Here is a 22,490-nt window from a genome sequence, read left to right as displayed (position 1 = left end):
CCCCGCCTTTCAAATAAATTAATTAAAGTGCTTTTTCAAAGGTCACTGCGTGGCCACAATGGTGTGGGGAAAGGGGGTGAAGGATCGTGCAGCTCGCCCGGGGAACCCAGGTGGACAAGGGCGGTGACCCGCTAGGCCTCCGAAGGTTACATAAAAACTCTGGCCGGCCTAGCCGCCTCGCCTCCACATCCTGGCAAAGCCCCACCAGCCCGCCCCGCGGGACCCCACTCCCAGGGCCCAGAACCACCACGACGCCGCCCTCAGCCTCCGCTTAGTCTCGGACGCCCTCGCGTGGCGCTGTCGGGTGGCGCCGGGGCGCAGCAAGTCCCGCCCCGCCACCACGATTCGTCCTCGAGCTAAGGCCTAAGACTCTGGATTGGCCGGCTCCGGCGAGGGGGCGGGACTCAGGCCAACGACGCACGGTGAGTGGCCAGATACGGGGATGGCGGGAGGGGCGCTGCGTCCGTCACTCTGGCCAGCGGAGGCCGAGCGGGCGTCCGGCCCCTGGGTTGCAGGCGCAGAAGCTGCAATGGCGGCTCCACGACCGTGCGTGGACGGGCCCTGCTGCTCTCGGCCCAGCGCGGTGCCCGGCGTGCAGCAGACGCTGGAGGAGATGGACTTCGAGAGGGGTGAGGCGGGCGGTCGCGCGGCCCCGAAGGCCCGGAGCCCGGCCCTTGGGGACCCTGAGGGTCGCGAGCCGAAGGGGGAGGCTGCGAACGGCACCCCGAGGGCTGCGGGCCGAGGGCGGGGAGGGCGGGGAGGGGGCTCCTGGGGCCGGTACGAGCGCGGCCGTGGAACTCTCGTCCTGGCGAGCAGGCGGGCAGACAGCCATTGGCTTCTGTAGTTTTTCCGAGGTGGGGGGCTGGGCCTGGAGCCCCGAGCTTGCTCGGGCGTCAGAGAGCGGGGCGCGGGAGCAGACTCTGCACCTGGGGGCCGGGGGCGCCTGCTGGGGTGGGCCCGGTGCGTGCTTTAGGGAAGGCACAGAGCTGCCCGCCGGCAGCCTTCGTGCCAGCTAGGCTGCACCCCTGGGCCTGTGGGGCCGCCGGGGAGGCACGGGGGGAGGCCTGGCCGCCCGAGCCCCGCTTCTGCGAGTTGGAGCCGCTGTGCCTTTTACCGTGCTGTGTCACGACGCCTTGCAGAGGCTCCCGTGGCGAGAGCGCTCCTGCATTCCGCCGTCGCTGGCACCTGCCCGCTTCCCTGCGTGTGTCCTGCTGCCACCTGCTGGCCGACTGCGGTAGTCCCCCTGCTTCCCCTCTTCACTTCCATCTCCCACACAGCAGCCGGAGAGACCCTTGCAAAATACCAGATCATGATCAGTTCCCGTTGCTTTTAGAATAAACCCAAAAGCCTTAGCCCCGCCTGCTAGAGCTCTGTGGTCCTAAGCGCTGCCCACTGTGTCTCTACCCTCCTTTTATTTCCCAACCTTTCCCTTCTCAGTCATCGGCCATCGGCCACACTTGGTTTGGTGTCTCAGTTATGCGAGACTTCTTGAGTTACGCCCTCCTGCTTGCTGTCCTGTCCCCCAAGGAGCGCACTTTCTGCAGGGGCCGGCGTGGGTGCCCTGGTTGGGGCGCCCCACCGCCCGCTTCAGAGTGCCCAGCTTTGAGTCGCAGCTCGGGTTCTGATGCAGCTTCCTGCTAACGCACACCCTGGGAGGCAGCAGGTGATGGCAGAGGAACCTGGGTCCCTGCCACCCAAGTGGGAGACTCAGAGTTCTGGTCTCCTGGCCCCAGCTTGGTCCAGCCCTGACTGTTGCTAGGGAGTGAACTTGCAGGTGGAAGATCTCTGTCTCTCTGCTTTTCAAATAAAATAGAAAAAAAAAAAAAAATGAACTTCCACAACCATTAGGCTGGCATCTGCCTGATGCTTTGCCTTCAGATCCTCAGCTGGGGATGGTCCTGCCCTGTAAGAAACCTTGACTGTCTAAAGACTTTTTGGGGGGCTCAGAGCTGTGGGCATAGCAGATAAAGCCACTGCCTGCAGTGCCAGCATTCCATGTGGACACACGTTTACGTCCCAGCTGCTCCACTTCCAATCCAGCTCCCTGCTAATGTGCCTGGGAAAGCAGTGGAAGATGGTCCAAGTGTTTGGGTCCCTGCACCCGCGTGGGAGACCCAGAAGAAACTCCTGGCTTCTGTCTTTGGAATGGCGCAGCTCCGGCTGTTGCGGCCACCTGGGGAGTGAACCAATGGTTGGAAGACCTCTCTCTATGCCTCTGCCTCTCTGTAACCTTGCCTTTCAAATAAATAAATAAATAATAAATCTTTTTTTAAAAAAAGCTACATGAACGCTTTAAAAAAAAATTTTTTTTTGGTTGTCAAAACCAGGAGGTGCTGCATACACACCGCAATGCCTAGGACAGTGCCCCACAACCGAGAGTTATCTGCCCCAGAATGTGGATTGTGCTGCTGTTGGGGAAAACTAGCCCTGGGGCTGGTGCTGTGGCATAGTGGGCAGAGCGCCAGCATCCCATATGGGTGTAGGTTCGAGTCCCGGCTGCTCCACTTCTGATCCAGCTCTCTGCTGTGGCCTGGGAAAGCATCAGAAGATGGCCCAAGTGTTTGGGCCCCTGCACCCACGTGGGAGACCTGGAAGAAGCTCCTGGCTCCTGGCTTCAACTCACCCAGCTCTGGCCATTGCGGCCATTTGGGGAGTGAACCAGTGCATGGAAGGCCCCACCCCCACCCCCGCCTCTGTAATTCCACCTTTCAAATAAATAAATAAAATCTTAAAGAAAAAGAAAAGAACCTATCCCTATCCATAGTAGTTCCTTCTCCTCCAGGTCACCCTGATTAATCTGTCATCTTTCATTGCATTCATCAAAGCAATTTTCACAACTTGATATTATTTTGTTTGCTTATTTAAAAAAATTTTTTTTTAGATTTTTAAAATTTATTTGAAAGAGTTACAGAGAGGCAGAGAGAGACAGGGAAGTCTTCCATCTGCTGGTTCACTCCCCAAATAGCCGCAACGGACAGAGCTGAGCCAATCTGAAGCCAGGAGCCTGGAGCTTCCTCCGGGGCCTCCACATGGGTGCAGCATTCCAAGGACTTGGGCCATCCTCCACTGCTTTCCCAGGCCGTAGCAGAGAGCTGGATCAGAAGAGGAGCAGCCGGGACTCGAACCAGCGCCCATATGGGATGCCGGCACTGCAGTCAGCGGCCCCTTAAAAAATCATTTAAAGTTTCCTCATGTGTTTTGTAGTGTGGATTTTTTTCTTCACGTCGTATTTCCGAGTTCATTTTCTTTCTTGCGGAATGGTTTTTCAGTGGGGATGCTTTATGTTCCTTGTGAGAGTTCGGCCCAGTGCAGAAGCCCCGGCTGACGGTTGTCCCCCCTCAGTCCTCGGGAAGGAAGCGTCTCTCCTGGGTCTCCCCGCACCTGCCGCTGTGGGCAGACGGACGGACGGACGGACGGCCTTCCATGGGTCAGGAGCTTGCTTGCTTTGTGGTGACTTTCAAGTGTTCTCTTTATTGGTGATGGTCAGTCAGTCAGTCCATCATGTGAGGCCTGTTTTTGTTAACCCTCCTGGGGAGTTTGTGTGATTTTTGTCTCCCACTGTATCCAGTTTTTCTTTCCCTCCCTCTCTCTCATCCTCTGGAACTTTTATTAAACGTGTTGGTACATTGGGTCTTCCACATTTCTCTCCCTCTCTGTAGTATTTTTCTCTTTATCCTTTTGTGCTGTATTCCAGGTGAATTCCAGATCACTAACTCTCTCTTCAACTGGGTCTGCCATACTGTTCAATCTATCGGTTGTTTTATTTCAATTTTTTTTATTTTTAATTTTAAAAGATGTATTCATTTCATTTATTTGAAAGGCAGAGAGAAAGAGAGTCAGACAGATGTCCCATCCACTAGTTCACTTTCTAAATAGCCACAACACCCAGGGTGGGGGCAAACCAAAGCCAGGAGCTGGCAACCCAATAGGAAGTGACAGTGACCCTCTGACTTAAACAGGAAGCTGAGATCAGAGGTGGAGACAGGAACTGACCCCAGGCGTTTCCATATAGGAGGGTGGCATCTTAACCGCGCTCCCAAATGCCTGCCCCTGGTTTGGCTTTTTAATTTTATAATTTGTTATTTGAGAGAGTGAATCTGCTGGTTCAGTCCCCAGATGCCCACCATGGCTGGGACCAGGCCAGGCCAAAGTCCAGGAAGGGAACTCAGTCCGGGTCTCCCATATGGGTGGCAGGGATTCTGCTACTGAAGCCATCACCGCTTCCTCCCAGGGTCTCTATCAGCCAGAAGCTGGAATGGGGAGCTGGAGCCAGGACGCAACCCAGGCACTGGGAGGTGGGAGGTGGGCGTCTTATAGGTGTCAGAACTGTTAGGCAGCTGGCGCCGCGGCTCACTACACTAATCCTCCACCTGTGGCACTGGCACCCCAGGTTCTTGTCCCAGTTGGGGCGCCGGTTCTGTCCCAGTTGCCCCTCTTCCAGTCCAGCTCGCTGCTGTGACCTGCGAGTGCAATGGAGGATGGCCCAAGTGCTTGGGCCCTGCACCCGCATGGGAGACCAGGAGAAGCACCTGGCTCCTGGCTTCGGATCAGCGCGGTGCGCCGGCTGCAGCGGCCATTGGAGGGTGAACCAACGGTAAAGGAAGACCTTTCTCTGTCTCACTGTCCACTCTGCCTGTCAAAAAAAAAAAAAACCACAACCTGTTAGGCCAAAGCGCTGCCTTGCTTACTTACTGCCTTCTGTTTCCTATCTGCCTGTCGTTGGCGGCTGTTTTTGCCCAACATGTCAGTTTGTGGATTCTCTTTGTGTCTGTGAATACATTAAACATTGCTGTTTTAAACGCATTTTTAGATTGTGCTGTGACAGCTGGTGTCTGCGGCCTGCATTTCTCCTTTGTCTTTGCTGACTGGCTCCATGGCAGTGGATCATTTCATGCTTTGCAATTTTTCATCTCACAGTTTTTTGGTTTTTTTTTTAAAGATTGATTTATTTATTTGAAAGGCAGAGCTACAGAGAGGTAAGGCAGAGGTAGAGAAAGGAAGGTCTTCCATCTGCTGGTCTACTCCCCAAATGGCTGCAATAGCTGGAGTTGGGCCAATCCAAAGCCAGGAGCCAGGAGTGTCTTCCAGGTCTCCCATATGGGTGTAGGGGCCCAAGTATTTGGGCTGCCTTCTACTGCTATCTCAGGCCATAGCAGAGAGCTGGATCAGAAGTGGGGCTGGCGCCGTGGCTCACTTGGTTAATCCTCCACCTGCGGTGCTGGCATCCCATATGGGTGCTGGTTCTAGTCCTGGCTGCTCCTCTTCCAATCCAGCTCTCTGTTATGGCCTGGAAAAGCAGTAGAAGATGGCCCTAGTGCTTGGGCCCCTGCACCCGCATGGAGACTAGGAAGAAGCACCTGGCTCCTGGCTTCAGATCAGCGCAGCTCCTGACCTTGCGGCCATTTGGGGGGTAAACCAGCGGAAGGAAAACCTTTCTTTCTGTCTCTCCCTCTCACTGTCTGTAGCTCTACCTCTCAAAATAAATAAATAAATAATCTTTAAAAAAAAAAAAAAAAGGCCGGCGCCGTGGCTCACTAGGCTAATCCTCTGCCTGTGGTGCTGGCACCCTGGGTTCTAGTCCCGGTTGGGGCGCCAGTTCTGTCCCGGTTGCTCCTCTTCCAGTCCAGCTCTCTGCTGTGGCCCGGGAGTGCAGTGGAGGATGGCCCAAGTGCTTGGGCCCTGCACCTGCATGGGAGACCAGGAGAAGCACCTGGCTCCTGGCTTCAGATTGGCGCAGCGCCGGTCGTAGCGGCCATTTGGGGAGTGAACCAATGGAAGAAAGACCTTTCTCTCTGTCTCTCTCACTAACTCTGCCTGTCAAAAAAAGTGAAGTAGCTGAGACTCAAACCAGTGCCTAGGGCCAGCGCTGTGGTGCAGCAGGTTGACGCCCTGGCTTGGGGCGCTGGCATCCCACATGGGCGCCTGTTCGAGACCTGGCTGCTCCACTTCTGATCCAGCTCTCTGCTGTGGCCTGGGAAATCGGTGGAGGATGGCCTAGGTCCTTGGGCCTCTGCACTCGCCTGGGGGACCCGGCGGAGGCACCTGGCTCCTGGCTTCGGATCAGCGCAGCTCTAGCCGTTGCGGCTATTTGGGGAGTGAACCATTGGATGGAAGACCTCTCTGTTTCTCTCTGCCTCTCCTCTCTGTGTAACTCTGAGTTTCAAATAAATCTGTATTTGAAATACAGAGTTACAGAGAGAGGTGGAGACAGAGAATCTTTCATCCACTGTTCACTCCCCAGATGGCCACAACGGCTGGAGCTCTGCCCATCCGAAGCCAGGAGCCAGGAGCTTCTTCCAGGTCTCCCACCTGGGTGCAGGGGCCCAAGGACTTGGGCCATCTTCCACTGCTTTCCCAGGCCATAGCAGAGAGCTGAATTGGAAGTGGAGCAGTCAGGACTCAAACCGGCGCCCTCAAATAAATCTTAAAAAAAAAAAAAAAAAAACCATATGGGATGCCGGCATTGCAGGCAGAGGCTTTACCTGCTATGCCACAGTGCCGGCCCCATCTTAGAGCTCTTCAAGGTAGTGTCTGTACCCTTTTGTGGGAGAGTCTCAGCCTGCCTTGGCTGGCTTGTAGAAATACTTTTAAGGGAGAAGGGGTCTTTTAAAAAGTAATTAATTTGAAAGGCAGAGAGAGAAGGATAAAGAGACCTCTTCCTTCAACTGTTTCACTCCCCCAGACGCCTGCAACAACCAGGGCTGGACCAGCCTGAGGCCAAGGACCAGGAACTCCATCCAGGTCTCCCATGTGGGTGGCAGGGACCCAAGTACTTGGGCATCCTCTGCTGCTTTCCCAGGTGCATTAGCAAGGAGCTGGATGGGAAACAGAATAGCCAGGACTTGAACCAGTGCTCAGATGAAGGGATGAGGGTAAGCCGTGTAGAGGCTTAACCTGCTGCACCACAACACCCACCCCTAGAGGTCTCCCTCCCTTCCGGCAGAGTTACAGAGAGAGGTCTTCCATCCACTGGTTTACTCCCCAGATGGCCTCAATGGCCAGGGCTGGGCCAGGCACCAGGAGCTTCATCTGAGTCTCCCATGTGGGTTGGGAACCCACTCACTTGGGCCATCTTCCACTGCTTTCCCAGGCACATCTGCAGGAAGCTGGATCGGAAGTGGAGCAGCCAGGACTCAAACCAGCGCCCACATGGGATGCCTGCACTGCAGGCGGAGGCTTAGCCTACTACACCACAGTGCCGGTCCCAGGAAAATTTTTTTATTCTCAGCTGATCCCTGTTACCTAGGACAGTGCCAGATACATAGTAAATACAGGTAGAGTCTCCCTTACCCTAAGTGTGTGGGGCTAGAAATGTCTCTGATTTTTTCCAGATTTTGGAATATTTGTGTATGCATGATGTGCTATCTTGGGGATAGTGCCCAAAACAGAAATTCATGTGTGTTTCATACACGGTCTATATATATAGCAACATGTGTATAAAAATATTGTGTAATTTTTTACATGTTGGAAACTAGATTTGTGTTTCAATTTATCTGAAAGAGCTCTTCCATCTGCTGGCTTACCCCCTAAAGGCCTATAACAGCTGGGGCTGGGTCAGGCTGAAACTAGGTACCTGGTATTCAATTCCGGTCTCCCACATGGGTGGCAGGGACCCAAGTGCCTGAGCCATCACCTCCTGCCTCCAAGAGTGTACATTAGCAGGAAGCTGGAGTCACAAGTGGAGCCCAAACTCACCCAGGTACTTTGATATAGGGTGTTGGTGTCCCAGGCAGCATTTTAACCATTTATTTGAAAGGCAGTTAGAGTGAGAGATCTTCCCATTTGCTGGTTCACTCTCTAGATGGCCACAACGGCCAGGACGAGGCCAAGCTGAAGCCAGGAGCCTGGACTTCCATCTGGGTCTCCCACATGGGTGGCAAGGGCCCAACCATTTAGGCCATCTGCTGTGGCCTTCCTGGGCGCATCAGCAGGGAGTTGGATCAGAAGCAGAACAGCTAGAATTCGAACCAGCCTTCTGATGGGATGCCAGAGTCGCAGACAGCAGCTTAACCCGCTGCGCCACAGCACCAGCCCCAACAGTATTTTTTTGTGTTTTTGTGTACAGGTATTTTGACCATGACCGTGCATTTTCCACTTGATCTGTCAGCACTCAGAAAGTTTCAGATTTTGTGTTTTCAAGTAGGGGTGCTCAATCTCCATTCAGGAAATACTTGCTGAGTGAATGAACTGTGTGGCCACGGCACCTGCTTCCCATTGCTCTGCCAGGCTGGAGAATGGAGAGTCTGCAGTCTCGGTTCTTTGTGCTGTGGTGCTTTGTTGCCTCTCAGCTTTCTGCACAGAGCCTCGCCCTGGCTCCCTGCCTTGCCGTGGCCTGTGGCTCTCACCGCCAGCCATGCTCAGGGTTCCTGCCAAGGCCCCTGAGCTGTGTTTCCTCTTCCCAGCATGCTTTGGGTTTTTTTTTTTTTTAAAGATTTGTTATTTATTTATTTGAAAGGCAGAGGCAGATAGAGAGGTCTTCCATCCACTGGTTCACTCCCCAGGTGGCCACAACAGCCAGAGCTGCGCCGATCTGAAGCCAGGAGCTTCTATTGGATCTCCCATGCAGGTGGCAGGGGCCCAAGGACTTGGGCCATCTTCTACTGCTTTCCCAGGCCATAGCAGAGAGCTGGATCGGAAGTGGAGCAGCCAGGACTCAAACCGGCACCCATATGGGATGCGGGCACTGCGGGTGGTGGCCCTGTGCTCTGGGCTCTTGAGCTTCAATGCCTGCTCACCACTTTGGCAGGGGTTTTCACTTTGTTCCTGGCACCCAGTAGCTTCCCTTTTCTTGCTTTTGACCTTGACTCTGTATTCAGACATTGCAGATAGAAGTGTTAGAAGTGGGAGGAGGGGATTTCTGTGACTGCCTGATTGGACAAACCCAGCTGGGTCACCAGCGCCTGGAGCAATCCTTGGCACAATGAATATTTGTTGAGTGAACAAATATTGTCCATTTCACGGGCGAACAGTGCAGTCAAGGGGTAACGGAGGTGCCGAGCATCGGCAGCCAGGCACCGTAACGCAGGCCCGTGCTTCACTCTGCAGGCATCTGGGCGGCGGCCCTGCACGGGGACCTGGGCCGAGTGAAGTATTTCATCCAGAAGGCCACGGACCCCAGTCAGCCTGACGCGGCCGGCTACACTGCTCTGGTGAGCTGGGAGGAACACGGGAGTGGGGGGGAAGCTTTAGCTCGGGGTGGGGAGCTGCCTCTGCCTCCCCCTCTTCTGGCAAAGTGCTCTCGTAACTGTCCTGTGAACCCGGGTTTTCAAATGAGCCTCCCAGCTTTCTAGGAGCTGCTCAGTTCTGTCTCGTAACAACTCCAGGAGGTGGGAGTGCTTGTGTCCCCGTCTTCCCCGTTGAGGAGGATGAATCTAGATGTGAAGAAGCTCGCCCAGGCCACAGGGCCGCTGGGGCTGGCCCCTGCGCGTGTGCAGGCCCCGAGCCCGCCCAGAGTCCGCTGTCTGACCTCGCCCCCCGCAGCACTACGCCAGTCGCAACGGGCACTACGCCGTGTGCCAGTTCCTGCTGGAGAGTGGAGCTAAGTGCGATGCCCAGACCCACGGGGGCGCCACCGCGCTGCACCGGGCCAGCTACTGTGGGCACACGGAGATCGCTCGGCTGCTGCTGTCGCACGGCTGCAACCCGAGGCTGGTGGATGACGACGGCATGACCAGTCTGCATAAGGTAGGCCCCCTCACCCTCTGAGAGGTAGTTTATGGGCATTTATGACATACCTATGTCAGTATATTCCTCCCTTGTCGCCACCTTGAATTTCTTCCAGAGCAATGACTTTTTAAAAAGATTTATTTATTTATAGGAAACAGAGTTACGGAGAGGGAGAGAGAGAGATCTCCATCTACTGGGTCACTCCATAAGTGGCCACAATGGCCAGGGCTGGGCCAGGCAGAAGCCAGGAGCTTCATCCAGGTCCTCCACACGGGTGCAGGGGCCCAAGCACTTGGGCCATCTCCGCTGCACATGAGCAGGGAGCTGGATTGGAAGTGGGGCAGCCAGGATGCAATCCGGCACCTGTATGGGATGCCGGCGCTGCACTGCACCCCAGCACCAGCTCCAGAGGGCGATGATTTTAACAAGTGGCTCTGGCGGGGTGTTGTGGCCCAGTGGGTTAAGCTGCCGCTTGGGGTATCTGCATCCTGTATTGGGGTGCCTGGGTTGGGGTCTCACCTGTGTCCAGTCAGGCTTCCTGCTGAAATACATCCTGGGCGCAGGTCATGGCTCAGGTACTGGGGCCCTGCCATCCACATGTCTCTGTTGTTCTGCCTTACAAGTGAATAAAAATATATATTTTTAATGAACAGTCATCTTTTTATCAGTTCACGGTACATCAATATTTTTAGTTTCCTTAGGTGAACTGCAAACATTTATATCAGAAATAAAATACATTGGTCTTTTTAAATAATCTAGCTTCTAATGCTTTCACATTTGTACCATTCAATTATTCGGAAACTCTTGAATCCCCAGAATCTACAAATGTGCCCAAGATTTTTCAAACCTGCTGTGTTCCCAAGTTGTTTTATTTATTTTTTGAATCCTTTACCAGTTCTCCCCGCTAGACAAGGGAGCCTGTGCCCCAGAGTGGCTCCTCTGCTCCCCTGGGAGACAGTGAATCTGAGATGAGATTCTGAAGCCTCTCACTCTACCGTGAGACTCCAGCCTGCTTAGACGTGTTTCCTGCACGGCTCCTCTCTGCAGCCATCGCCCGCAGGACTCGGGGAAGCTGCAGGAATTGCAGGCGCAGACGCCAGGCCCGCGTCATCTCCAGTGTTGTGGGGAGGGGCTGTACAGCACAAGGCAAAGCCCCTGGACAGAGCCAGGGAGAGCGCCCTCCCAGGGCATCCACAATGGAAATACATTTTTAAGATTTATTTATTTGAGAAGCAGAGTTACAGACTTAGAGGGAGAGAGAGAGAGAGGTAGTCTTCCATCCACCAGTTCACTCCCCAAATGACTGTAACAGCTGGAGCTGGGCCAATCCACAGCCAGGAACCAGGAGCTCCTTCTGGGTCTCCCACGTGTGTGCAGGGGCCCAGGGACTTGGGCCATCTTCCACTGCTTTCCCAGGCCACAGCAGAGAGCTGGATTGGAAGAGGAGCAGCTGGGACACGAACCAGCACCTGTATGGGATGCCAGCACTGCAGGTTGAGGCCTAGCCCACTACACCACAGAGCCGGCCCCAGAAAATATATTTTAAAAAGTGATGCTGGGGGCTGGCGCCGTGGCGCAGTAGGTTAATCCTCCACCTGTGGCTCTGGCATCCCATATGGGTGCAGGTTCAAGTCCCAGCTGCTCCTCTTTCAATCCAGCTCTCTGCTGTGGCCTGGGAAAGCAGTGGAGGATGGCCCAAGTCCTTGGGCCCTGCACCCACGTGGGAGACCTGGAAGAAGCTGCTGGCTCCTGGCTTTGGATCGGCTCAACTGCGGCCATTTGGGGAGTGAACTAACAGAGGGAAGACCTTTCTCTCTGTCCCTCCCTCTCACTGTCTGTAACTCTAACTCTCAAATAAAAATAAAATCTTTAAAAAAAAAAATGGTTCTGATCATGCACATTTGGAATCCTCCAGAGGCTTTCTGTTCCCTTCTAGGGACAGCTCCCACCACCCTCTTCGTTTTATTCCGAGTTCTTATCCATGTGTCCCTTACCCCAAGGACCTTCTGATCTTCCTTAACTTACTACTCTGTCTCCCCAGGGCCACACGTCAGATGCCTGTCCCATCCCTTTATTCGTGGGCCCCCTTTACGCTTCCTTCTGGACTGTAACACATGCACACCCTCCCTTCCTCCCTCCCAACCCCACCCCCTTGATCCCCAGACCTGCCCAGCCGTGTGCTCCCTGGACGCGAGGTTGCCTGACTGCTGTGACCCTGAGCTTCCCCACTGGCCGCCTGGCTCTCCCTGGAGACAGCTGGGCCTTATCTCACCCCCGTGGCAGCCCTGGCACAGGTGGTCCACGAGTATGTACTGAACAGACAGCTGGGTGTCGGGTTTTTCTTAATCCTTGCCAGTTGGCTGGGCAGACTGCTTAGGTCTTAATGGTGTCGCTCAGACGTTTCATCACCACAGTTCACGTGATGAGTGTCTACAGGCAGGGTGCTCCATGTTCACCTGGCTGGCGTCACCCACGGGGGTGCAGCTTTTTAGATGCACCGCATCCCCCTGTTCTCTCATGTAGACAAGGAAAATGTGTGAGGGCTGGAAGTTACTCTTCTTTGCTAGTTTTTTGTTTGTTTGTTTTTGGGTTTTTTTTTTTTTTTTTTTTTTTGGACAGGCAGAGTGGATAGTGAGAGAGAGAGACAGAGGGAAAGGTCTTCCTTTGACATTGGTTCACCCTCCAATGGCCGCTGCGGCCGGCGCACCGCACTGATCTTAAGCCAGGAGCCAGGTGCTTCTCCTGGTCTCCCATGGGGTGCAGGGCCCAAGGACTTGGGCAATCCTCCACTGCCTTCCCGGGCCACAGCAGAGAGCTGGCCTGGAAGAGGGGCAACCGGGATAGAATCCAGCGCCCCAACCGGGACTAGAACCCGGTGTGCCGGCGCCGCAAGGCGGAGGATTAGCCTGTTAAGCTACAGCGCCGGCCCTTTGCTAGGTTTTAAAATAAGTTATTTGCAAACTTTTTTTTTAAAGATTTATTCTATTTATTTAAAAGGCAGAGTGACAGAGAGGGAGAAACAGAGAGAGAGCGCTCCCTGTTGCTCACTCCCCAAATTGCTGCAATGGCCAGGGCTGGGCCAGGCCAGAGCCAGGAGCCAAGATCTCCTCCACCTGAGTCTCCACATGGATGCAGGGGCCCTAGCACTTAGGCCGTCTTCCTCTGCCTTCCCAAGCACATTTGCAGGGAGCTGGATTGGAGGAGCAGCAGCTGGGACTCGGAGCAGCACTCCGACATGGGATGCCGGCGTCACAGGCAGCAGCTTAACCTGCTGCACCACAGTGTGGCCCCTGGTATTTTGCTTTTCGTGAGGAATTCTTTGGGCTGCATCTCACCCTGCTCACAGCAGACCGCTGCTTGAACTAGGCAGTGAGACAGAAGCCGCGGCTGGGTCTGCGCTCACCAGGAGGACCTGCTGCGGTGAAGGTCCAGGCTCCAGAGAGACTGTGGTGGCTGCTGGGGCTGCTTTTCGCCCTGTGCAGGGCCCTGGAGTCCATCAGTTTGCTGGGAGGTGCGGGGAAGGTACAGAGCCCAGCTGTCAGCAGGGCCAACTTCGCATCCCTTGGGCAAGTTGCTTCGCTTCTGTGTGCTGCAGTCTATCTGGTGGCAGTAGTGGCAGTTCCCACCTCTGAGAGGTATCGGGAAAGGTAAGCTACACAGTTGCTTACCTTGGTTACCTTTAGTGACATTTAGGAATTGATGCCCAGGGGCCGGCGCTGTGGCACCATATGGGCGCCGGTTCCAGTCCCGGCTGCTCCACTTCCAATCCAGCTCTCTGCTGTGGCCTGGGAAAGCAGTGGAAGATGGCCCCAGTGCTTGGGCCCTGCACCCGTGTGGAAGACCTGGAAGAAGCTCCTGGCTTTGGCCTGGCCCATTGCTAGCCTCCCCCTTCCCCCCGCTCTTAGCTTTGCCTTTCAAATAAGTAAATAAATCTTACAGAAAGTGATGCCCAAATGAGGATCCCGTGTCTCAGAGAAGAGAAAGCTGGGAACCCGGGCTCGTCTGGTGGCGCCCATGGTGTCCAGCACCCTGCAGATGACGGCTGAATGGCCCTGCTGTTTGTGCGACTCCGACCCAAGCCAGCAGTGGCCACGGGGTGGAGACATAAGAAAGAAAGACGGGCTCCCACCAGAGGGCCCTGGGCCCTCCACCGCCTCCTTGCAAGTCGCTGGGTTTCTAAAGGAGTTCGAGGAAACCGCCTCAGGCCAGCCTTGGGCCGCTTCCCCAGGATCTCTCTGAGGGGCAAGAAGGGGCAGGGTCCGGCAGGGGTGAGCCTGACTGGGTGTCTCTGTCCCCAGGCTGCAGAGAAGGGCCACGTGGACATCTGCTCCCTGCTGCTGCAGCACAGCCCGGCCCTGAAGGCAGTCCGCGACCGGAAGGCGCGGCTGGCCTGCGACCTGCTGCCCAGCCACAGCGACCTGCGGGACCTGCTGGCTGCCTGAGAGGCACCCTCCTGCCGCATGCTGCGTGGAGGGAAACTGAAGCCAGAAGAGCCCCGCCTAGCCTCCGTGGACATGAGGGAGGAGGTTTGGTGGGGAGGAAAGTGCCTGCGCCCAGACAGGCGATCATGTTCTGAATCAGGTCCTGTGGAAACGTCCATCCATTTGGAAAAACAAATAAAGTCAAATCCCTACCTCCACCCACAAAGATAAACCTCAAGATGAACGACCAAAAATCAAAGCACACAAGTGTGGCGCCCGTGGCGAGAGCTGCCCCTGCTCCATCGGTCCCCCGGTGGCTGGTCCGAGGTGAGAGTGGTTACAGGGGGCCCGCCCCCGGGCCACCGTGGGGACTGGGGGAGGGGGGCTCCGTGGCGAGTGCATTGCTTAGTTCCTGCTCCAGACGCGCTCAGTCCTGGCGGGGTGAGAACCCACTCCTTCCGGCCTGTGACGGGCAGAGGGCGCTGCTGCTGTAGTCTGCGGGCGAGTTACAGTGGGGTGAATACTGCTTCCCGCCCGAGCCGATTTCTTTTCTTGACCCAGAAAAGCCGTTTATATTCGGCTTATCGAGCCTCTGTTTTACACGTACATTTATGTCCATTCGTTTCAAATTTCTTCTTTCATGCTGTTACTTAACTCTGTTGGTGTCTGGCCGTGGAAACTGGGACAGTCACGGTAGGTGGCAGTTTGGCCACATCTATTTAAATGAGCAGAGCCAAGAATCTGGCGCTTCTGGAGCCCCTTGGCGAAGTGCTCCCCCGTGGCTGCAGGGAGGTTCACGTGTAGGCACTCAGCCTGGGGGACGGCGTGGGGAGCAGAGCCTGGACCCCAGCAGAGGCGGTGCTGCCTGGCCCTCGGGGCGCGAGGCCTCTTCCAACGAAGCATGCGTCTGGAGCTGCAGCTCGGCGGAGGAGAGCCAGGAGCACATGCCTTCTCACGGCACCCACCCGGGCTTTCCCCTGGGCCGGGAGACCGTGGGCTTCCTGTTTACATTTGGGTTTTTAATTAGGAAGACTTTTTAAAATCAGAGCTAGTCCCGGCAGGGCGAGTGCTTTTTTGCTGAGTGTCTGGGGTGGAGCCTGCGGATTGCAATGCCCCTGTGCTCAGAGGCCGAGGCGCCCAGGATGAAGTCTTTTTCTTGTCTGCTTGTCCTCGTTCTAGTCTGGGTGACTCTCTCCTCTTGTAACCAAAGAGTCCTGTCTGGGAAAAAAAAAATCCCCTGAAGCCCGAGAGCTTAGTTTGTTCACGGTCTCGAGTTCTGTTGTGTGAGCACCTGGACGCGCTGCCAGAGATGCTGGCCTTCGGCCCTTGCTGACCCCGGCGCTCCCCGCTGTCTGGCGATGGCGGCGCGCAGCACTGGGCTCTGGAATCTTATTTACAGGCTCTCAGGTTTCCTCGCAAAGGTCATCGCTGGGCGATGGGCCCGAGATCCAGGACTTCTGCTTACGGTGGCCTGAGACAGACTGCTCTGGGGCTGGTTCCATGGTTCCTGCTACATCCTGGGACCCGGGGCCGACCACAGCCCCCCTTCCCTGTGCAGGGTGCGCTCATGGCTGGGGGTGTCTGGTGGGGACCCACGGGGAGCACGGGAGACACTTGTGGGCCCCGCTCCCCAACAGTGGCTGGCACAGCATAACTTGGGCTGCTGGCAGGGGAGGCAGGCGGGATGGGGGCAGCGTTGAGATCACTCAGAGCTGTTTGCGTTGTCATGTAGAGGCCAGCTCTTCCCCGCAGGATTCTGGCCAGCTTGTGCCAAGGTCACTGGGCCAGGTCTTGGAAGTTTCCCAGGCGGCCAGACTTCCAACAACATGGAAGCCCAAACTGGCCTCTTCCCCGGCGGGGTGGGAAAGGTGTCCCCTTGAGCTCGGGCTCGTGGCTCAGCGGCTTGGAGCGGAGCAGGGTATGGCAGAGGTGCAGGCGAGGGCGTGTGGGAGGCGGCGGCTGCCTGTCTCCGCCTCGCGGGCTGCTTTCCCAGGCTGGTATTTTGGTCGATGTGACAGAACCCCAGAGTCATCTGTCCTTCCCTGCCCCCACCCACCCCCAGGAGGAGGCCGAGCTATAAGAGGGCAGCGCCCAGGCTCTCACTGGGGGTGCGGAGAACGGGGGGACCATGGACTTCATCAGCATTCAGCAGTTGGTGAGCACAGGGGGCGCCCCCCGGCAGGTCCCTGGCTATCGGGTGGTGGGCAGGCAGCTGCTCGCTGGGGTCGGAGGGTCAGGGCGGAGGCACCAAGAGGTGGGCAGCTCCTGTCTGCTGTGTGCCTGGTTCTGCAGGAGCTGCTGACAGGCAGGGAAGAAGCTGGGTGTGGTGGCCGTGAGAGTCCTGGTGTGCACCGAGCCCCGCCCTGGATTGTGACAGGGAAGGGAGGCGGCAGACTTCGGGAGCACAGGGGTGGCCACTGCTCTGGAGGGCCTGGCTGCCTGGGTGGGAGCGGGGAGAAGGGCATCCTTGCTCAGGGATGCTTTGGGCTTTGTCAGTGTTGGGGACCTAGAGGATGTCACATTACCCACCAGCGGCCCTGTCCTGTGCTGGAGGCCCACAGTGGGGCCTGAGCAGCGTTGCTTTAGAAGGGAATCTGGTTCTGCCTGGCTGGGAGCCCCAGCCCCGTCATCCTATCGTTCCAGCCTGTTCTCCCCACAGGCTTGGTCCTCAGTGCTCCCAGCTCTCGGGGGAGGGCTGGCTCCTAAGCACGAGACCAGTAACTCCCGGAATCGCCCCAGCTGCTTTAGGTTAAGTGCAGGTTGGAGCCCGTTTAACGAGACAGTTTCCCAGCAAGCGGAGTTGAATTCCCCCAGGGCGTGTGTCTCGGTCCCTCTGAGCTTGTACCGCCAGGCAGCATGGCGTGATCCGGTAGGAATCTAAGGCAGCAGCCCAGGAGGGAAGCTGAGCGGTCATCTGGCTCAAGGGTGCCTGGGCCCCAGCCAGCGGTATGGATGGATGTGGGCTCGCCTCACCCCTGGGTCCTGCTGACAGAGCAGGGCAGGCAGAGGTCACTCATCCCCCAGGACGTCACCGCAGATGGGAGGCAGCCTCTCCAGTCCCCAACACTCACCCCGTCCACAGCCCTCGCCAGCCGTCTCCCTGGCACTGTACAACCCTGTTTTCTGATTGCTTGTCCTTTGCCTGTTCCTGCAGGTAAGTGGAGAAGGAGTTGGGAGGAAAGCGCTGGAAATCGGACATGGCGTCCCCGACCCCGGAGGCTGGCCCTGTGACTGGAGGCTGGGGCCCCAGGAGGCCATGGCCCGGGAGAAGCTGAGACTGGAAGAGGAGAAGAAGGTGAAGGTGAGTGCTGGGTGGGAGTGGGGCGGCTGTCCCACGGGCCCTGCCCTGCTCTGACCTCCGGCTGACGTCTGGCCTGCTCGTCTTCCGTCCATTCGCTGCACCTTTTCAGCTTGAAAGATTTAACAGCTCCAGAGTCCATCTGGAGACTCTGGCTGACTTGGAACACTTGGTTCAAAGACGGAGAGAGAAGCGACTGAGACGCAGAGTCCCCCCCAGGGAACCTGAGCCCGTGGTTAAGGTGAGTGACAACTCGGGGCTGCCGGGACGCAGGCCCGAGGAAGCGTTTCCTGTGGCGGGTGGCCATGGGGGCTTCCTCACAGAGGGCCACAGCCCAGGCAGTGCAGGGGGATGGCCTCCGAGGCCGGACTCGCAGAGCAGGCCCTCACAGGGTGGCGCCCGTCTGCACGCGCTCAGAGCCCACTCCTGCCTCTTTCTGCTGTGCTCACAGCTCCACCCCCCTCACGTCCCTGGGCCTGCGGTGCCACAGGAGCCCTTCATCCGAGGGTGTGTCATGTCGGGCTGGGGCTCGCTTTAACAGTCCACGTGGCCTCACCTTGACCGTTTCCAAACGAGGTCACCCTCTGACACAGTGCGGGAGAGGACTTCACCACGCTCACGTCAATCCCCAGCACTCTCTCGACACCTGTTGTCACAGTCTCCGGGGAGGGCAGGACTGAGAATTTGTACAAACTGGAGTTTCTATCAGCCAACTGTGGGCGGGTCCAGTCAGCGGCTCGGGGACCAGGCTGGGCTGTGCGGCCACGGGTGCCCACAGGCTTGGGAGTGATTTGGCCTTGGCCTTGAACTCATGCAGCAGCCGCCCCAGGCCCAGCTGGAGCCTGTAGGCCTGGAGATGTTCCTGAAGGCAGCTGCTGAGAACCAGGAGGCCCTGATTGACAAGTACCTGGCCGACGGCGGCGACCCCAACGCCCACGACAAGGTAGTGCGGTGGGGGTCACTGGGCCTGCAGGACCTCCACCCTGTGTCACTGGCAGGAATCCGCTGGGACCAGGTGGGGCCCGGGGCTGTGCTCCTTCTGCCTAATCGCCCACGTCTGCCCCCAGCTCCACCGCACTGCCTTGCACTGGGCCTGTCTGAAGGGTCACGGACAGCTGGTGAGCAAGCTGCTGGCGGCAGGTGCTGCCGTGGACGCACGGGACTTGGTGAGAACGGGGAAGACCCCTCCTCGGGGTGGCCGCCCTGCCTCGCCTACCTGCAGGTCACAGTGCTTCGTGGCTTTCGTTGTGCAGCTGGACAGGACCCCTGTGTTCTGGGCCTGCCGTGGGGGACACCTGGACATCCTCAAACAGCTGCTTAACCAGGGGGCCCAGATCAACGCCCGGGACAAGGTGAGGGGCAGGGTGCCAGCTTCCGGGGGCATGCTGGGAGGAGCAGGGCAGCAGGTGCCCTTGATGAAGAGAAAGCACAGCCCCTTGGGAAGGAGGCCCTGGCAACCGAGACCCACCGCTGACCCCCCACTGCAGATCTGGAGCACCCCCCTCCACGTCGCCGTGCGCACAGGGCACTCGGACTGCCTGGAGCACCTCATCGAGTGCGGAGCCCGCATCGACGCCCAGGATAAGGTAGGTGCTCTGGGCAGCTCCACCCAGGGACCTTGACCCTGTGCCAGACCAGAGGTGCAGTCCACCCTGCACCAGCCCCACAGACCCGAGTTCTCTGAGCAGTGGCCGACAGCAAAGTGACTCTCTCTGCAGGAAGGCGACACAGCCCTGCACGAGGCTGTGCGGCACGGCCGCTACAAAGCCATGAAGCTGCTGCTGCTCTATGGAGCCAAGCTGGGCGTGCAGAACATGGTGAGTGGGAGCTGGGCCGAGGCCAGTGTTGTGGTCTAGACGGCCAGTAGCCCCTGAGAGCAGGGGGCAGACCCCAGTGACCCTGTGTCCTCGTCCCCAGGCCTCCCTGACGCCGGTGCAGCTGGCCCGAGACTGGCAGCGGGGCATCCAGGAAGCACTGCAGGCCCACATCGGGCATCCCCGCACCCGGTGCTGACGACGACAGACCTGTGGGGTCACTCAGCCACCATTCCATCCCTTGCACCTCCTGCGCTTCTGCCCCCTGCACCCCCAAACTGGTTCCTGCCCTGGGCCCGAGCCCCCTCAGGGCTTCACTTCCTCAGGCAGCTGTCAGGCCCCAGGAGCAGCCCCGAGCCCAGCAGGTGGCAAGCAGGCCTCTCCGTGTCGGGCTGCGCCACGCCGGGCTGGAAAGAGGACCACAGGGCGGCAAAGCGGGGCCAGAGGAGGGCCGGCGGGGTGCAGCAGAAGGGAACGGCCCTGGGCTGGCTGCTCGACGCCCTCGGTGTCCACAAACCCCCAGGCCAGGAGCTGTGCCCTTGCTCAGTTGCCTGTGACAGCAGCTGCTATCCAGGGTGGACAGGAGGTGACGGATGCAGGCCATACAGGTGCCAGGCACGGCGCGGCTGGCCGATGCCCGTGGGCAGGGTTTCTCCAGAGAACTCCAGGCCCGTCAGCAGCAGCCCTGACAGGGTCTGGGATGGCTCTGCACTCAGTCTCCAGGCCTCTGGAGGTGGGCTCTGGCCTTCTCGAAGCGCTGCCCCACAGGTCTGGGCCCACAGCAGGCCAGGACCCACCAGGCTGCCCCAGAAGTCCCAAGACTGAGGAGCCAGAGCTGAGACGCTGGGGAAAGCTTTCGCCCACTGTCTGAAGGCCTCTGTCCACTGCCTCCCGCACTGTTGCTGGCAGCTCTTTTGTAGGGGTGTAGGTGTAAGGGGCCTGGGTGCTGGGGGTTGCCTGTGGCCCACCCAACTCTTGGGGCGGTGGCCCGTAACCCTAGTTTGCTCGAGGCTTTTTGCCCGCCCCACCCCTGGACTGGAGCTGGAGCCCCAGCCTGGACCCTGCAGTTGCATACCACTCCCATCCCGCCTTCGAGGCCCGGGCAGCGAGGCGCACACCTCCCCCGTGCCGTCTGCTGACGGGGGCAGAAGGAGGACCTCACCCCACACACTCTGTCCTATTCCAATGTCCTGTATGTCAAGTCTCACTGGCGCCTACCGCTGGTGGGGCTGGGTCTGTAAGTGCCAGAAAGTGAATCCTGAACAGCTGTCCTCAACTGAGACCCCAGGCTGAGGGAAGGGCTGGCCGATGGAGGCACAGCCTCCCTCGTGTGGTCCTGAGCGGACACCCCTTTGGCGGCAGCTATTTCGGTCTGCTGCCAGTGCCCTTCTCAGGCCAAGAACAAGGCTACTACATTACTACATAAAAGCTGACCAGTGCCCCATGGCACAAGCAACACTACCTTTCCATGGGCAGCTCATGCCCTGTGGTGACAGCCAGTGTGCACACACTGGGGTCACGAACGAAACAGACATCCAAGACCACGGAAAAGACAAGTCCTCATCCAGGAAATGAGGACACTTTGCACCTTTTTCTACCAGTCAGAATCTTCTGTTCATTAAAGCGGTCGATCACCCAGCACAGTCTACCTGTCTTCTCTAGGCCGGGAGCAAGCTTTCTGTTCTCAACAGCAAGGCTCAGGCCTAGCAACCACGGCCTCACAGCCGAGAGGCCGCTGAGTGTAGGGTGGCATGGTGGGTCCCAGCTCAGGGACCTCTGCTCCCTGATGGACACACTCAGAGAAACGGTCAGCCTCAGCGACTCCTGGGACCAGGAGGGGCTGAGAAAGTCCTAGAGGCCAGACCCAGGTGCTGGCGTTAGCAGACAGACGTGTCTGTGTGGAGGCAATCTTAAGGGATCTAGAGACAACACACCCATCTAGAATAAGGGAGTCCAGCAAGATCTCTGGACACAAGACAAACAGAAAAATCTATCTACCCAATAACAATGAACATGGGGACACAGAACAGCGTGCACCATTTACAGTGACTCCAAGAAGGAAACACCTAAGCTTAAAATTAGCAAAAGGATCTATATGGCAAAAACTACAATGAAAAATTGGCCGGCACCGTGGCTCAATAGGCTAATTCTCTGCCTTGCGGTGCTGGCACACTGGGTTCTAGTCCCAGTGAGGGCGCCGGATTCTGTCCCGGTTGCCCCTCTTCCAGGCCAGCTCTCTGCTATGGCCCGGGAAGGCAGTGGAGGATGGCCCAAGTCCTTGGGCCCTGCACCCGCAAGGGAGACCAGGAGAAGCACCTGGCTCCTGGCTTCGAATCAGTGCAGTGCAGTGCGCCAGCCACGGTGGCCATTGGAGGGTGAACCAACGGCAAAGGAAGACCTTTCTCTCTGTCTCTCTCTCTCACTGTCCACTCTGCCTGTCAAAAAAAAAAAAAAAAAAAAAAAAAAAAAAAAAAAACTACAATGAAATCAAGGACATAAAGAAATGGGGAGACACAGCACAGTTATCAATTCTCCCCCAAACTGATAAATACAGTTTAACACGCTTCCTATCAAAATGCCAGTGAGTTTTGTAAAGGTAGAAGAGGTTATCCTAACACTCATGAAAAAACTTTAAAACAATTCTGGAAAAGACTAACATGGGAAGAGGAGTCAGGACTTATTACAGAACTACAACAACCAGCACTGTACTGGTAAAGGGGCGCCCCGATCAGTGAAACCTTAAACAACACAGGAAGAGGCCACACAGACACACCTACTGACCTGGACCAGTGTGCAAAAGCAATGGAGGGAGGACTGTCTTCAACAAGTGGTGCTGGACCAACTGGACAGCTACAGGCTGTAAGAAAAACTTAACCTGGGGTGGGCACTATGGCATAGCAGGTAAAGCCATCACCTACAGCACCACATCCCATATGGGTGCCAGTTTAAGTATGGCTGCTCCATGTCCGATCTGGCTGGCTCTCTGCTATGGCCTGGGAAAGCAGTGGAAGATGACCCAAGTGCTTGGGCCCCTGCACCTATGTGGAAGTCCCAGAAGAGGCTCCTGGGTTCAGGTCCGCCCAGCTTCAGCTGTTGCAGCCATTTGGGGAGTGTATCAGTGTACTGAAAACTTCCCCTGCCCCTCTGCCTCTCTCTAACTCTTTCAAATAAATAAGTAAATATTTAAAAAAAGAAAAACTTAGGGGCCGGCACTGTAGCGCAGCGGGTTAACGCCCTGGCCTGCAGCACTAGCATCCCATATGGGCGCTGGTTCTAGTCCCTGCTGCTCCT

At 57.1% G+C, this 22,490-nt stretch overlaps 1 protein-coding gene and 1 non-coding gene across 4 annotated transcripts; one reads left to right on the top strand and one right to left on the bottom strand.

Moving 5' to 3' along the window:
- Positions 1 to 485: 485 nt before the first annotated feature.
- ANKRD23 (ankyrin repeat domain 23) lies at positions 486 to 20,837 on the top strand. 3 transcript variants are annotated; one of them, XM_062209920.1, is made up of 11 exons: positions 14,119 to 14,414; positions 15,487 to 15,646; positions 16,150 to 16,242; positions 17,242 to 17,388; positions 17,498 to 17,626; positions 18,203 to 18,328; positions 18,453 to 18,551; positions 18,639 to 18,737; positions 18,873 to 18,971; positions 19,104 to 19,202; positions 19,303 to 20,837. In XM_062209920.1, the coding sequence occupies exons 3-11, from the start codon at positions 16,216 to 16,218 to the stop codon at positions 19,396 to 19,398; spliced, it is 921 nt and encodes a 306-aa protein (XP_062065904.1). In that variant the 5' UTR covers positions 14,119 to 14,414; positions 15,487 to 15,646; positions 16,150 to 16,215; the 3' UTR covers positions 19,399 to 20,837. The 3 variants fall into 3 exon arrangements, 2 of the variants coding, with proteins under 2 accessions (XP_062065904.1, XP_062065905.1); XM_062209921.1 differs by lacking the exon at positions 15,487 to 15,646; XR_009867834.1 differs by lacking the exons at positions 17,242 to 17,388; positions 17,498 to 17,626; positions 18,203 to 18,328; ... (3 more) ...; positions 19,104 to 19,202; positions 19,303 to 20,837 and adding exons at positions 486 to 629; positions 9,046 to 9,149; positions 9,481 to 9,684 and having other exon boundaries at positions 13,965 to 14,414; positions 16,150 to 16,226.
- LOC133773080 (small nucleolar RNA SNORA73 family) lies at positions 10,684 to 10,866 on the bottom strand. Its single transcript, XR_009867866.1, has one exon. It is a non-coding gene; the product is annotated as a small nucleolar RNA SNORA73 family (small nucleolar RNA).
- Positions 20,838 to 22,490: the final 1,653 nt, after the last annotated feature.

Source organism: Lepus europaeus, chromosome 13 (genome assembly GCF_033115175.1).
Source record: "Lepus europaeus isolate LE1 chromosome 13, mLepTim1.pri, whole genome shotgun sequence".
NCBI lineage: Eukaryota > Metazoa > Chordata > Mammalia > Lagomorpha > Leporidae > Lepus > Lepus europaeus.
The sequence above is the reverse complement of the archived record's forward strand: the minus strand, read 5'-3'. Positions and strand labels throughout refer to the sequence as shown.

Excerpts from the sequence above, each read along its gene's own strand:
- ANKRD23 (XM_062209921.1), top strand. The coding sequence starts at position 16,216 with ATGGACTTCATCAGCATTCAGCAGTTG. Across the intron at positions 17,627-18,202 it reads AACCTGAGCCCGTGGTTAAG|CAGCCGCCCCAGGCCCAGCT; the intron begins GTGAGTGACAAC and ends GAACTCATGCAG. Across the intron at positions 18,329-18,452 it reads ACCCCAACGCCCACGACAAG|CTCCACCGCACTGCCTTGCA; the intron begins GTAGTGCGGTGG and ends GTCTGCCCCCAG.